Source organism: Rhinolophus ferrumequinum, chromosome 4 (assembly GCF_004115265.2).
Source record: "Rhinolophus ferrumequinum isolate MPI-CBG mRhiFer1 chromosome 4, mRhiFer1_v1.p, whole genome shotgun sequence".
NCBI classification, from domain to species: domain Eukaryota; kingdom Metazoa; phylum Chordata; class Mammalia; order Chiroptera; family Rhinolophidae; genus Rhinolophus; species Rhinolophus ferrumequinum.
In genome coordinates, this window is record NC_046287.1 from 58,976,448 (window position 1) to 58,992,261 (window position 15,814).

Below are 15,814 nucleotides of genomic sequence, written 5' to 3' on the forward strand. Positions count from 1 at the left end.
AGTCATGGTCACACTTCCAGGTCTCTGGAGCTTGACCCTCCCTCTCAGGGGAATGTTTGAAGCAAAGAATTCCCAGGAACTCTGAGATGGAGGGTGGCATGGAGACTTCTGTTCCTGGGGGGCTAGATAAGAAGGCCAGACTGTGTTTCTGCTAATATTCTCCTCTTGCCTTCTTGCCTTAATGGGAGCCCGCGGTTTTGACTTGAGCTTCCTGGGCCAGCTCTGAATGTAGCATGTGTGCCGGAGTGATGGATTTGATATTTACACACACCAGGCTGATAAGTGCACATGTGTTTTTAATGTTTTGGCTTTCTACACCACAAACATGTCAATGTGGATATGCGTGCACACACAGACACGCTGTCGGGCTGGGACTTGAGTAGGTTTTTTCTTCTTTTATTTTTTTCCTTTACTTTTAAAAACTGCCCTCCCAAAGCTAACACCTTTGCAGCAGTATTTCCTGCCACACTGAGCAACATTTACTTAGTGCCTTTGGTTTTGTTGGAGGGCTACCATCCGGTTATTCCACCTGGAAAGGTGCTGCATTTTTAAAACAGCAAAGAGCCCCAACTACACCTTCCTCTTTTCTTTGCAGGAGCCAAGCCTGGCCGGCTGGGGATTAAAAAGCAGACCTCTGTCGCTTCTGCCTTTCTGAGCCCATGTTTGTCTGGAAACCGCCTTGTCTTTGTACTGCAGCTACACAGAACAAAACTGAGGAGGTGAGCTGCTTGTCTGGTGGGCTGCTGATTGAAATTAGGAAGAAGTGTAAAAAAGAGTCTTCGTTATCTCATGGAATTGCAAGTATTGTTAAATTCCTTGCTTCTTTGAGAACCTAAGCAAGTTAATTACAGCGTTAAACATTCTCATTACCCACCCCACACTTCTATTTCCTCTTTCTTTACTTTTCCTATTTTCTCTCATTATTTTCCTTCTTTTATTTATTTATTTTTTTGATTTTGTTTTTTTAAGGGGTGTTGACCTGTGTTTGGTTCTAGTAAACCAAACCCTCCAGCAAGTGAAGCGATTGGCTAATTGCGCCGGTGACTGACGTGCTAAATGAGTGCGGCTCGCCGCAGCCCGGAGCTGATTGGCTGCACCGGGAGACTCCGAGGGCTTTGCAACAGGAGCACCGGGCACTCGAGTCCTGCAGCCTCGGGAGTAGGTGCCGCGCGCCCCGGAGCCCAGGCAGCACTCAGGCCGCGCGCGCTACCCTCCCCGCGGCAGGCCGAGGGCCGCCACCCGCCGAGGACTGGGCAGGAGCGCGCGGCCACCGACCCAGGCCAGGGTGGGTACGACCCCTTTTGTCCCCGGAGACTCCTGGAAGTTTGCGGCGGGACGCGCGCGGGGAGGCGGCCGAAGCAGCCCCGACGTCGCGGGAGCGAGTGCGTTGAGCCAGCATGGGCAGCGGGCGCGGCGCGGGGGGCGGGCGCGGGGCCGCCGGGGGCGTGCTGCTGGCGCTGGCCGCCGGGTTGCTGGCCGCGGGTTCGGCCAGCGAGTACGACTACGTGAGCTTCCAGTCGGACATCGGCTCGTACCAGAGCGGGCGCTTCTACACCAAGCCGCCGCAGTGCGTGGACATCCCGGCGGACCTGCGGCTGTGCCACAACGTGGGCTACAAGAAGATGGTGCTGCCCAACCTGCTGGAGCACGAGACCATGGCCGAGGTGAAGCAGCAGGCTAGCAGCTGGGTGCCTCTGCTCAACAAGAACTGCCACATCGGCACCCAGGTCTTCCTCTGCTCGCTCTTCGCGCCGGTCTGCCTGGACCGGCCCATCTACCCGTGCCGCTGGCTCTGCGAGGCCGTCCGCGACTCGTGCGAGCCGGTCATGCAGTTCTTCGGCTTCTACTGGCCCGAGATGCTCAAGTGTGACAAGTTCCCCGAGGGGGACGTCTGCATCGCCATGACCCCGCCCAATGCTACCGAAGCCTCCAAGCCCCAAGGTAAGGCCACCCCCTCGGACGCCCCAAGCGGCCAGGGACCCCGGGGCGGGCCGGGCTGCTGCGGGGGCTGCGGGAAAGCCCCTGCCACTGGATCACCGCCGCCGCTCCAGTTGGTAGTTCGGACGTGCTCCCCAGAGACTGCTCTCAAGCTGTGCAGAAGTATTTTTCTACGGCGTTGCTTAGCGCCTGTGCGGACCCAGATGCACGAACGGCGGGGCTTCCCCCGCAGCAGCGGCTGCTCCTCCGCCCCACACAAACTCGGTCCTGCTCCTGGAAAGGCTCTTCCTGGGGTTCAGTCTCGTTTTTCCATACCTGGAACAAAGCCTTATGTGCCAAATAAAAGGACAGCTCGTCCCTCTTTTGGGAGGGAACCACGTCCCCACCGAAGGGTTTAACATCCGAAGACGGGATGCGCCAATAGGGAAAAAACCAAACCCAAAGTGTAGAAAGCTCAGAAAGCCCGGAACATGCTAAGGCGCAGCTTTGTTTTAATAGGTTCCATGAGGATTAAAAAAACCAAAAAAACTGAACAACAACTCTTTCCTTAACTAGTCATTCAGCCAAGTAGACCAGGACTGCTGCAGAACTGGCTGAGAGAAAAAAAAAAGTTTAGAAAGTGGGGATTTCTGTTTCTCCACCCCTTTCAGGTAACAGCTTCAGGAGGGCTAGGGAAGGAAAGCCTCTTGTATCTCACTCTTGCATACCCCCCGGCTTCTCTCATTTACGCAAATCCTCAGGTAAATTAGAAAGATAAAGGTGTAATTAGTTCATTGTTCGTCTCTCCTTGGGGAGTGGAGCTCCGCAAATTGGAGACTTTCCTAACCGCTTCTGGTTTCCGAGGGCCTGAGGTTCCTCTTCGAACCCCCTCCCACTTAAAGGGCAATTCTTGAGTGGGAGGAAAAAAATCCCAGAGAGGCAACAAAACAAACCAAACAAAAAACCCAACGCAGTGGCCTAACTTTTATAGGCGTGATTTCAATCCTTAATTCTTCCAAAGCAGAGTTGAGACTCAAGGATGTAGAAGTAATCTGAGCTGGGAGACATATACTCAGGTGCTGTTAGCACAGGGGCCTAAATCCGGAGTGTTTTTTGGGAAGGGGGCTTAGGGTGGGGGTGGGGCTGCTTGCTGACTTAGGGCATCTTGAAGTGATGCCTAAAAGATGTCCACTGAAGGGTGTGCTCCCCCAGAGTGAGGGTAGGGATAGGTATGGGGAAAGAGGCACCTCGAATTTTGAATGCTCTTGCTTATTCCAAGGAGGGAGAAGATAAGTCCAGTGTGACCAATATTGGGTGGCATGGATCCCGGCTAGGTGGGAAAGGCAGCAGGCAGGGGTGAGGTCTCAGAACCTCTGCTCTCCGCTTCCTGGGTGTCTGCACAGGGTTAACCTCCGGGAAGGGCAGCCCTTTGAGATCGGGAGCTGAGCAGTTCCCTAGAGCAAACAAAGCACTTTGTGTTTTGCGGGTGTGGAGCCAGCCCCTGCTGCCCACAGAATATTCCTTCTCCCCTTCCTCTGACTGGCTCTGGGGGATTGGCTCAACCCTGTCCCTGGAGGCTGTGGTCAGCTCTGCTCGCGCTGAGTCCACTCCCAGTTGCCTTTTTTTGGGACAGCTGGTAGTCATGAAGTGGAGACCTTTGGGGGAACACGTTCTGAGGGGGAGATGTGGGGACTGGCTGGGGTGTCTCCTTATGAAGGGGAAAGAATCCTCCCAGATGAGCCCCCCCAAAAGGCTGAAATGAAGTAGCAGAAAACGGAATAATTGTCATCTTGAAGCCTTTTACTCCTTGGCTGCTGTTCCACTTGTCTGCCACTTCCTCAGTCTGGACCTTTGTACCATCCTCCTTTCCCCTTCCCTCCATCCCAGGTGTGCCCAGGTAGTCACCCTCCCAAGATCAGCTGCTGAACAGATAGAAAGGCTGTGAGAGGACCGGTTCAGGTGTGGGACTAGGGAACTGGTTCTCCCCTAGGCATTTTTGGTGAGAGGCTGTATCCTGAGAGGGCATCCATTCCTCCCCAGGACTGCAGCTGCTCAGTGGGAGGGAGCCCCACATGACTTCCTCTGAGGCTGAATGGCCACAGACTGTCAGCTGAGCATGGAGGTGGGAGGGCTGTGTGTGTGTGTGTGTGTAGGGGCAGGTTGAGACTGACCACATTACTGGTCCTCATTACCTTAAGGCTGGTGGCTCAGGAATAAGAACTGCTACTTGTGGATAACAATAAGTACACGTGCACTACTTTTATTGCCTTTTTTTCTTTAAGATTAAAACTGAATTTTCAAAACAGCACCATATCTCTGCATGGTTTGACTGGTTTCTGTTCATATCCTTGGACATGTATAGTTTTGGGGTATTGGGTAGCCCTTTGTTATTAAAGATAAACTTGATAATGAGAAATGAGTCAGAAGATACCTTTCCCCCCAAAAGGCTACTCCTGCCCGAGCTGCATTTGTTCCAGGAGAGGCAAGTTTTCTTTTTCCAGGAAAGTTATTTCTAAATCTTGTACTTACATTAGACCTGTGTACTCCCAGGCTGATAAATAGTTGTTTCCCCTCCCTGCCAGGTTTTCCTGATTCAAGTTGTATGAATAAGCACATACTTTTAGTTGAGTTGTTGTTTAGGCATGTTGTGCATTAAATTAGCCTGGCAGTTTTAGTCACAGATTGCAGAGGCCACAGTACCCTCATTCGCGCTTTCTATAGGTCCCTTCTCCATGTACCAAGGAGCTGCCCAGGAAAGGCCTGCTCTGTGTGTGTGTGTGTGTGTGTGTGTGAGAGAGAGAGAGAGAGAGAGAAAGAGAGAGAGAGAGAGAGAACACTTGTGCGAATGTGTGTGAGAGAACGGGAGGGGAGAGAATGTGCTGTGTGCGTGTGTGTGCATTGATTTTTAAAAATGCACTTAATCCTGATTCCAGTGTTGTACTTTCTCCTCTACTCCTCCTTAAATATTGATAAAACACAAAACATTTTAGTTTTTTGTTCCTTTGCTTTAAATATTATTTTAAATATGCCTTAAAACAGCGATTTAGTTCTACCTCGCAGACGAATGACGGGATGGATTTTTCCTGCTGAGGCAGCCTGAGGGGCCCCAAGGACAATTGGAGGGGGCACAGATTAATATTGCATTAACATTCCTCCCTTCTCTGGGTTGAGCTGCTCCAGAGTTGGCTGTAAGGAAAGCAAGATGGGGAAAGCCATATTGAGAACACACAGAGCTCACCTCAATGAGCTCCTGCCATCCTGGGAGGCACGGAAGGTCAAGTGTAACTGATGGGCCTGAGGAAAATGCCCCTGTGGGGTACAGAGCCCCTGGCTGCCAGTAGGGTCAGGGATGCGATGATGTGAGAGTGTGGCGTGGATGGCAACCTGGCAATAGCTTTGGCTCTGCAGCTTGTTTGGTCAAGATTATACTTATGGAACCTTGCAATGTGGTAACTTCTACTTTTTAAAAAATAACCTAAACAAGGAAAACCCCAAAGCACAATTGACTCTCTGGGTTTAAATAACGTGGTCCTTCTTTTATTGTGGGGCTTCCTTTCCCTGTTTTTCTCCCCATGGAAGCAAGAACCATATGCAAAATTTTGGATAAGGTATTCCCTTTGATATGAACACTACCAGTCCCAAGCTCTAGGTGAAAACCAAATTTCCAACATCTGGGCCAAAAGACAGTCACACAGTCTTTTGCTGCGAGTGCAGCTGTGGTTCTTGCTGCACTGAGAATCTGGATAGTGTTTGGCCTTGAGTATAGAGTAAAGGCGAGAGAGGAGTCTGGCAACAGAGACTAAGGCCATGCAGGGACCCTGCTTGGAAGTGGGGGGTGGGTGATCAGCTCTGGATCAGCTGTGTCCTAGGAGCTGTGCAGCTCCCTCCTTATCATCCATCTTGGGAGGCTTTGCCCATTTCATTGAGCCACAAAGGAGGGAGCTCACTGAGGAGGAGATACTGTCCCAGAAGCAGTGGAGAGGGAGGGGACAAATAGCCTTATATGTGAGCTGGGATCGCTCAGCACACTGTCCTTCCTTGTGGTGACTTTCCTGTGCTCCTTAGCTCCAGGCTGGTTTGGCCTTCAGTGCTGTGCCAGGGATGGCTTGCTCTTAAAACATGGTAATGCTTCCCTAGACCATGGATTAAACTGCAGGTTGTTTGAAAGGTGGTGATGGTGATGATGATGATGATGGCAGTGATGATGATGATGGTATGATAATGGTGATGGTGGTAGTGGTGATGATAAGACCCCCTTCTGGGGATTCCACTGTACCACTTTCTCCCTGTCCTTCCATGAAGGCGCTTTACCTCTTAGGGATCCCTCCAGGATGAGCAGAATTTTGGCTTGGAGGAAGCCTCTAGCCCTGGCCTCAGGTGCCTCCTCCCCTGGGGCTTAGCCACCTCCCACTGGCCCTCATACTGGACACACACACACACACACACACTCACACACACACACACACACCTCCTCTTCAAAGCACTTCACAGTGCCGTGAAAACGCCTCCAGAGGGTCTGTCCCATCCACCTCTGTCCTCCCATTTGGCAGCTCTTGCTAGGAGCTTATACTGCAATAGCCCTTTTGGAGAGGGGTGTTCAGGGCCTGGGGTTAGAGTTTGTGAGTCTGGAAAATTTTTTTTTTCTTGTCTCTTAGAGAGCTGGTCAGGTTGATCTGCTGTCTTGGGAGTTTGGGAATGGAAAGGGGGCAGGAATCAGAGGGGAATATTTAAAGGAGAGGGGAGAAAAGAACAGGAAACAAACAACTGGACTATATGTGAAAAGTCAGCTTTTCACAGGAACCTATCATACCCCATCAAGCCACAATTCATAGGACCTGCCCCATCCAGCCCTATATAAAGTTGGTTTAAGTTGTTGTGCCATATTCAACAGCTCTAGCCCCCAAATTTTCAGGAAACCACATTCGGTTTATAGCTTTAGGCCCTGGGCTCCGGGACTCTTGTTTTCGATTCTCAGGTTGCCCTTCAGAAATTCAAGAAGACCTTTAACTACTTTCATCCTGGCCATGGGCTGATCTCTTTCCCAGGGCCGGTTCTTGCCTGCACCCCGTACCCCTATAACTCACAACTCCTGTTTCTCCCCCTTTCCCTTCCTAGGCACAACTGTGTGTCCTCCATGTGACAACGAATTGAAATCTGAAGCCATAATTGAACATCTCTGTGCGAGCGAATTTGGTAAGAAAGCGTCCCCGACCTCCTCAGGGAGGTTTGACATTCCCTGGTTCCTCCTGGCCCTGCTGAACACAGCCTGTTGATGCATCTTTATGGAGCTTTATACTTTCTACCTCCAATCTTCCCAATGGCTGCTTTTCTCAGGCAGATGGAAGACCAGATAGGGTGGGGAACTGGCCAGTATTTATTAAAGTCAAATTTTGCTTTCGTCCTTCTGTAGGGGAGATCACCGGACAGGTTTTTAGGGACTTTCTGTAGGAATGGAGGGAGGGAGACTTGGGACAGGTGGACAGGAGCTAGGGGAAACACCACTCCTTGGCAGCGGGCAGCTTGAGCTGGCCTTCTCTCCATGCTGGCTCTTTCTCCATCCACCCCTAGGTGTCAGCACCACTCTACCCAGGATCTGAAATGGCTGATGATGGGGTGCCTTTCCAGGGAGGGGAGAGTCCAACCTTAGGGCATTCAGAGGAGGAGTCCTTTCAGGCAAAGAAAATTGACATCTCCACAGTAGCAGGACTTCTCTCCCTTTTCCCACACATCACTCCGGCTTAATAAGGGAACATCGAATCAGCACTTACAGCCCCAGGAGAAGGGTTGGATGTGGCCTGGGGAGCAGATCTCAAGGGGCCTATCAGGGATGGTCCCTTGTAGTCTGTCCTGCAGAAGACCTGTGCCCCGGACACCCTGGGAGTCTCTCCTCTGGGAAAAGTAAACGTAAACCACATCCATTTGAAGGGCTGACTCCCTTGCGCCTGCCTCCATTTTATACGGATGCCAGGAAGTGGCTTGGGCCAGGCCCACTTTGCTGAAGGACAGGTTTAGCCTGACACCGAACAGTGCGTTTCTCATGGTGCCTGCACTGTGTCCCTCAGGCTGGATTTCATACAGAATTCTTACCAGGAAAAGCAGAACGGTAGGTACCATGAGTCTTTATGTCCCTTCAGAAACCTACTCCATGTCATTAACCAGGCATAATAAGGGCCTTGTACTGGCAGAATACTGTGTTTGAATGAGCCGCACATATGTGAGTGCACGTGTGAGTTAAAGGAAATTATACGTGTAACAGACAGATTCTCAGGGTATGTGTCATTGTGACTGAGGACAGAAGTTGGAGAATTCAGACTCTGCCACAGAGAGCTTCTTGAGGATGGATGCTTTTTGTGTGCTTTATTTCTGTACTAGCTGTCTCTGCCTGCCTCCTTCGTTCTTGGGAGAGGACAGCAGGACCACTAGGAAGATGTGATCTACTCTGCATTTTGCTGCTTGTGTTTGTCACACCCTTTTTCTTGTTATTTTAAGTGAACTCAGGTAAAATTATAGTGGGCTCTGATTACCCTTCCATCTGATCGTGGTGACATTTGCTTCTCAATGGTCACACGTTTGCTTCGTCTGTGGGTGCCAAACACCAGGCTGAGCCTGGCAGAGCTCCTGCCACGGCCCCCCACTGCCTTAGCAACAAGCTTTTCTTCCGCACATGGGGATGCGATTCCTTCCTAAAGACACATTTGGATATAGAGAAAAAGGACATAAGTAAAATTTCTCAGAAATCTTGATGAGAAAATTTTTGCTGCATGTGTGGGGCAGGAAGAATCTGCTCAAGTGTAGCTGTGTTCCTTAAGGATCCTTACAAGGGGTAACTAAGGGGCCGCTCTTGTGGATTTCATTGATCCTCTTCAGATATTGTAAATCACCACACTCACTGTTAGAAACTGGCCCCTCGACATTTCATCAAATCCAGGGCATCATGTTAGAATAAAGTCTGACAGGTAATATATTAGCTAATGTATATGCTCATGTAACTTTCGTTAGGCTCAGCTCCTGAGGGAAGTGTGATGGTAGACCCTGGAACTGAGTGTGTGGAGGTGACTGGCAGGTGATGCCTGAATTTGAGTTTAGAAACTCAAATTCAATGCATCTGATCATTCATTGATTACTCATTCATTCAACATTTCTTGAGTGGAAGGTACTGTACTAGATGCCATATCCCAAAATATTTAGAATAAATTAAAATTTAACTAAAAGTTGAAAAAAAATTTTGACCAAACACTAATCACTGATTTCCTAGAGAACTGTGGAGTCATTTTTTATTTCACCAGCTGACAGCGGTCTGTGGAAACTCAAGGCCAAAGTTAATGCTGAGGAACTATGTGAGAAGAGATTCCATGCTTATGCTCAGATTTTTGCCTGGAACTTACCAACCTGAACTTGTTAGCAGGTTTTCTCCCTCTTCTCCCAGTTGCCCACCAAAATTCTGGTTGGTAGCTGGGGACTTTGTGGCAACTAGCTAAACTAGAGACATTCCCTAGACATGAGCTGAAGAGGCAAGCCTTGGGTAAAGAATTTGAATGTGGAAGGTTGACCTGTGGTGTAGGGCAAGGGTTTAGAGCTGGGGTGTCCAAACTTTTTTCAACGTTTTTTACCAAGGGCCATATGTGGTAAAATACACAAACAGCCGGGCCACTCACTCGAGGTGAAGTACGTATTGCCTCACCTGGTTTATTTAAGTAAACTAAATATATTTTTGGAATTTGCTGCGGGCCAATAAAAACTGGATCACGGGCCGCAGTTGGCCCGCGGGCCGCAGTTTGGACACCCCTGGGTTAGAGGGTGCTCAGGTAACTCACCTGGGGATGGATATCCTTTTCCCACTGTAGTAGGTACCTGCTAAGCAGCAAGCACTTCCTCACTGCTTCTAGGAGGGAGGGGTATATCTTATTTTAATAACCAGTTAAGTCTTGGTGAATCTGAGAGATTAGCTGTTTGGGACTGTGTTTTTCTAGCCCTGAGATTATTTTCTTCTTGAGTTTATAGAACTTTTTTACTCTCTGTCATGCTGCCTCCCCCACTTAAGGGAAGACCAACAGCTGCTGGACTTTGTCCTAGAGGCATTTGTCTCCTCAGCGTAGGTATGGGTGTATGCCAGGCTTTTGTGATTTGGATGCAGGAGAGACTTTTTGGCTTTTTATTTATAATCTTATAAGACAGTAAATAGGGATTTGTTTTTCCTTTCTCTCTTTGCAGGGGCTGAGCTTAGCTCTGCCCTTCTCAGCACCCTGGGAATGCAGGCTTGTTGAGAAACTTGTTTCCTAGTTTAGTTCAAGTAAGTGAGGCAGTCAGCTACGCTGATGGGATTCAGTTAGGAAACAAAGAAATTCAGCAATGCAAGCTGACACACTACAGAAAAGAAAAAGAATGTTTTACTCCCTACTCCAGGGATCAAACTTTGCATTAAGTGGCTCTGACATCCCCGGTGGAAAGATATCAGGTTGTTGGAAAGCTCTCTGTGAGCTCCAGGAACAAGGGGTGTATTCCTTCTGGGTCAGCACACACACTTGCCCCCCTGCCAGTGCATCTTTGGACTCCTGCATGTCCAACCCATTACCTCCTCCTCAGGCAGTACATTTTTAACTCTCTGGCTGGTCTGCTTGGCCACTAATCTCTCCACCCCTGCACTGTACCTCCTCAGTTCAGAGCACATTTTTTTCCCCCAACAGGGAAAAGCATCAGTAGAAACACCTGTGTGCTGATGCTCAGGAATGCAGCTGGATCAGTCTGGATCAAGCACCAGATGTGGGAAAGCCAAAAGTTAGGTGGTGCAAAGTCTCTGAATTCAACATGGTGGTCAGCCTGCCTGCTGTGCTTAACTTAGGTTGTACTGATCTGCTTTTTGTTTTCTCTCTGCTTTTCCCGCTGTATGACAACGGGGTGCTGCCCTCGTCTCTTAAACAGGCCAATATAGTACTTGCAAGCTGCCATACTAATAATCCTGCTGTTAACAACTCAGTGCCCATAGCTGTCTTTCCTTCAGGTTAACTTATCCCAGGGATGTGCGGATCTGATTTATAATTGCTGTGAGGTTAGGACCCCACCTCTGACCACTCTCTCTAGCTTCTTCTCCAGTATCTGCAAATACCCGTAAGCTTTTCTGGTAGGAATGTGCATGACGATATACTTCTGCTACTGTGTGTGTTTCCCCCAAAATAAGACCCTAGCCAGACAATCAGGTCTAATGCAATGCATCTTTTGGAATAAAAATTAATGTAAGACCTGGTCTTATTTTACTATACTATAAGACCGGATATAATATAATATAATATAATATAATATAATATAATATAATACCTGGTCTTATTGTATTGTAATATAAGAGCGGGTCTTATTATAAGACCTGGTCTTACATTAATTTTTGCTCCAAAAAAACGCATTAGAGCTGATTGTCCGGCTAGGTCTTATTTTCAGGGAAACACGGTAAGATAGTTTAGAGCTTTCTCTTGTACTGGCTTCTCCAGTTTTTTGAGCTTGAGAATTCAGGTGGCAAATTTTTTTTTTTTTTTTAAGCCCAGTATTTTCTCGCTGTGGAAAAAGATTACTTTGCCTCCAGAAATTTTCCTTGCCTTCTGGATTTTTTTTTTCCACTATATGTTTCCTCATAAAGAGTAAAACCATACATTGCAACCCTAAAATGAGTCAAATAGGAAAGAAAAATCAGCACTCACAGGTAGCATTTGGGAGTATTCCCCTCAAAGAAATATTTTTAGAGGTTCCTGCTCCTTCACTAATTTGTTCGCACCCCTTTCTCAAGGTGTCTTGGCTGTGCTGCTGTTGGAAGGCACAGTGTTTTACTCTGAAGGGCAGTTTGATCTCTTGCAAAAAATGGGTTCAGCCTTTCCAAACCAAACCGTGGTTTCCTCCCGCAGATGAGGAAAACCGGCTGCCAGCACAGTAATTGGAACATCTGTAAGCTGCTTGAGAGCAGGGTCTGTATCTTGTACCATACTTTACCTAGTGTAAGATGCCCATGAGTTGTGAGACGTGTTATTCATTTTGTACCCCTGACAAAGAAAACATGCTTCATGTTCAAATGTAACGATAATCTGTGTCTTAACATGAACAGAAACAAGGCTTGTTTGTACTTACATAGTCTCTGGCACAGTGTCTTAGACATGGCGGCATAAAATAAAAGCTTGTCAGATGAGAATATGAATGACGGGATGCTGGGATTTGGAAATTGGACTTCCTTTTTTCATAAACGGAGAAAGTTCCTTTCCAAGTGACTCTGTGTCTCTTGTTTATTAAGTTCAAGGAAAATTACATGCCATGTTTTAGGTGACTGAGTGTATGTATAAAAGAACAAAAAAAGCCCTAATATTCAGCAATCTAGTTTAGTCCAAGTAAAATTAAATAGACAAGGGAGAAGGAATTGTTAGCCTAGGTGGGAGTTGGCAGACTCAAAACAACTGGTTTTTATTGTCAGGGATGATCTCTACAATACATAGTCCATCCACAGATCTCTAAGTACTTGCAAGGAGTTGTGGCATCTCATGTGCAGGAGAACATGGGGTCGGGTGCTTTAAGTACACTGGAAGTGTCGCTCCCAGCTCACGGTCTGAGTGCCATTCTAGGTAGTCTTCCCGTGCCTGGGGCTGGGTTGGATAGTGCAGAGACCAGAGCGGAACCAGGAGCCTTTGCAGCCTTCGAGTTGGCTGGGTGAGTTGTGATGGCAGTTCCCTGCTCACCTACAATCTCAGACTGGAGAGTTCCTGAGCAGCCCCGAAACCTGGAGTTGTGGTCAGAGGAATCAGGCCTTGGGCAGTTTAGATTGAAGTCACACGGGAGCACTTTGCACTCTGAATCCACATCAAGGAACTGAGGAAAAGCTGGGCTAAGAGCCAGATTTTCCCTTCCGGTGAGCATGGTGCAGTCTATCTCCATCTCTGATTCCTTCTTGGCTGTATCTGTGGCAGGAAGATAGATGAAACACATTTCAACGAGAAGCATTTCTCTTTAGCATCTTTGAACCTATAAAAGTATGCTGAAGTATGAGAAAGGACACAGAAACCCAGGATCCATGGATGGCGCATGGCATTCTCTGGAACTGAGTTTAATGCTCTCTGTGCTACTATATGTATGCCCTGCAATACTGGGCAAATCTGTCAACCTCTCCAGGCTTCAGTTTCCCTCTGTGAAATGGCAACTGACAGCCAGGTATAAGTTTTGTTGAGGTGTAGCTGAAATAGCGTGTAAGGAACCGGCATGTAGGCTGGACTCGGTACACATTCATAGGTGCTCTTTGCAGGGAGGGCAGTAGCCCCTAAGACCTGTCCCGGGCAGACAAGGCCTCCCTTCACAGCTCTCACCAAACAAGGACAGAAACTCTCTGTCCTCTGCTCTCAGTGTAGTTGAGATCTTTCCTGAACCAAATTCTGTTTTACAGCCCTCGCCCCTCCCTGCATCATGTTGAAATGATTGCTTTTCTTTGTCCTAAGACAGACGTAAGCATGGGCATGGTTGGTTCAGAAGAGGCTGACACATGACGTCCCCCTCTTTGTGGTTAAATCCAGTTCTGAGTAGGTTATTCCTTGGGATGGTCAGTTGCCAAACTGTGTAGTTTGGGGGTCTGTTGATGTACTCTCCAACCTGCAGTTCTGTAATTGTCTGGTTGTGAGTGGCCCCACCCCAGTGCCTAGCCCTCCTTTTTTTTTTTTTTTTTTTTTTTAATTTATTGTGGTAAAATATCTATAACATAAAATTGATCATTTTAACCCTTTTTAAGTATGTGCATGAAGTACATTCTGTTGTGCAACCATCACCACTATCCCTTTTTAGATATTTTTCATTATCCCAAACTGAAACTCTGTACTCAGACACTCACTCCCCAATCTCCGTTCCCCCACCCCCGGAAACCACCATTCCACTTTCTGTCTCTATGAATTTGACTATTCTAGGTACGCATATAAGTGGAATCCTACAATACTTGTCCTTCTGTGTCTGGCTTATTTCACTTAACAAAATGTCCTCCTTATCATTTGACATATACATAAACTATCATGGAGAAGGGGGGGCAAGGAGTATTTGCCCTCAAGTTCACCCCTGTTCTCTGAAGCTTCCTTAGAGAGGTTGGAGGAAAAGGGTGTAAGGGACGAGATGGGATAAGGGGGCTATTCACAGCCCACACAAGCAGCCCATTTCTTTGGGTGTTGCCTTGCTCATCTTAGTCCCTCTGTCATCCTAAAGATATGCCAAGCTTGGTGTGGGACCTTACAGATCAGCCAGTCCAGGGCTCTCATCTTACAGATTGAGGAAAATAAGACTCACATAAGAGAGTTAGTCACTTGATTGCCCAACGCCACTGCCTGGCATCCCTTACAGTTTTTATTCCCATCAGCATCTACCTAGGTAGCCAGTCCAGATTCCATACCCTTCCTCTTTCGTGTTCTCTCATGCCCATCACGTTTTCATCCTGTCAGAAATGGTCGAGGAAGCTCCCTGGCAGGGGGGCATAGAGTGCTCCTTCACTACTTTCCGAGTCTGTGAAATGTAAATGGACTGATGTCTGTGCCTAACCTATAGAAAGAGCTTAGCAATAGTTGATTTCTTTCTTTGTGGAAAGAGGCACACAGACAGTGCAGTAGGTTAGAAAGAACATAGGCTTCAGGCCAGACAGGCTTGGATTAAATCCCAGCCCGATAAGCTGAGAGACCATGAGGAAATCTCTTAACCTCCCTGAGCCTGTCTCCTCATTTGCAAAATGTGGATGGTGCTTCCCGTGTTACTGTGGGAAGAATTGAATTAATCAATATGGTGACTGCTCAAACCATAATAATAATCTTTTCTTATTTGAAAGAATTGTTTCAGGATGGAAATTAGCCTAGGTAGGAAGAAGATTCTAGCACTAATGAAATCAGTTTGGCAAAAATATTTATGAACTAGAACGGAATGTCCTTGTTAATTCTCTGGCTAACAGAGAATTAAACTGAAGGAGCCTTTTTAAGTTCATTTGGAAAAACTTGCAAAAACTTTATGCAGCTTCAAGGTGCTATAGTTAAAAAACCAAACCAAACCAAAACTCAAACCAAACTCAAGGCAAACACAAAACAACCCTCCATACTAGCAGTTTTAGTTGGACATCCTTAAGTCATTGTGAAACTGGACGTCATCAGACAATTCAGACTGCAGAACACTCAAAGCTTGGGCTGAGTATAGACCAATTCCAGGACACGCCCACCCAAGTTTTTCTTTTGTTTTTTTTTTAGAAATCTTATTCCTAATGTGAGTTTTTCTATTCAGAATTTATTGGGGTGTGTTTAAGATAGTGTAGATCTTGCGTGTTGTACTTCCCTCTGTCCTCCCCTTTTCCTCGAGTAGTATATCCAGGGTAGCTTTTAATTTCTTTCCCAACAGCTGCCTTGTGACATGCACTCCCTTCAACCAAAAAAAAAACCAAAAAAAACAACAAAAAAAAACAGGCTATGTTCAGAAGCCACTGAATATTTAAATATTGGTAAATTTTGTCCCATTTTGCATAAGTGAGCCAAAGCTCCAATCTGTATTTTTTTTTTTAAAGGAGAACAAATGTCCAAAGAAATGTCAGGCCCTTTCCCTGCTTCAGCTTGCGGAGAGCAGCCAATTAAACATGCATTAACTTGGGAAGGCTTCTCAAAGCCCTATAGATTGCACTTGAAATCTTTGTTTAGTCTTTCAGGAACATTGTCACATGGATGATTTATCAAAGAAAGTTGTTTATTTGGCAGTAAAATAAACTCTGGGCCTGTTCAGGCTAAGATTTCCCGTGAATTTCTACCAAGGTAAACACTGGTAACTGGCAGGTTGCAAATTCCGTGTAAAAGCCAGACACATACAATAAATATTTGAGCTACAGCTTTGCTGTGTAAGAGGCCCCAGCCTGTCACTAGCACTGTCACTCTTA

General features: G+C 47.2%; 1 protein-coding gene across 1 annotated transcript in view; it reads left to right on the forward strand.

Annotated features, from left to right (window-relative positions):
* The first annotated feature begins 1,083 nt into the window (after positions 1–1,083).
* SFRP1 (secreted frizzled related protein 1) overlaps positions 1,084–15,814 on the forward strand; it is a 48,113-nt gene continuing 33,382 nt past the window's right edge. The window contains exons 1-2 of the mRNA XM_033104818.1: positions 1,084–1,941; positions 7,033–7,110. Of these exons, the coding sequence (XP_032960709.1) occupies positions 1,398–1,941; positions 7,033–7,110 (622 nt within the window). The 5' untranslated portion in view covers positions 1,084–1,397. The remainder of the gene's footprint in view (positions 1,942–7,032; positions 7,111–15,814) is intronic.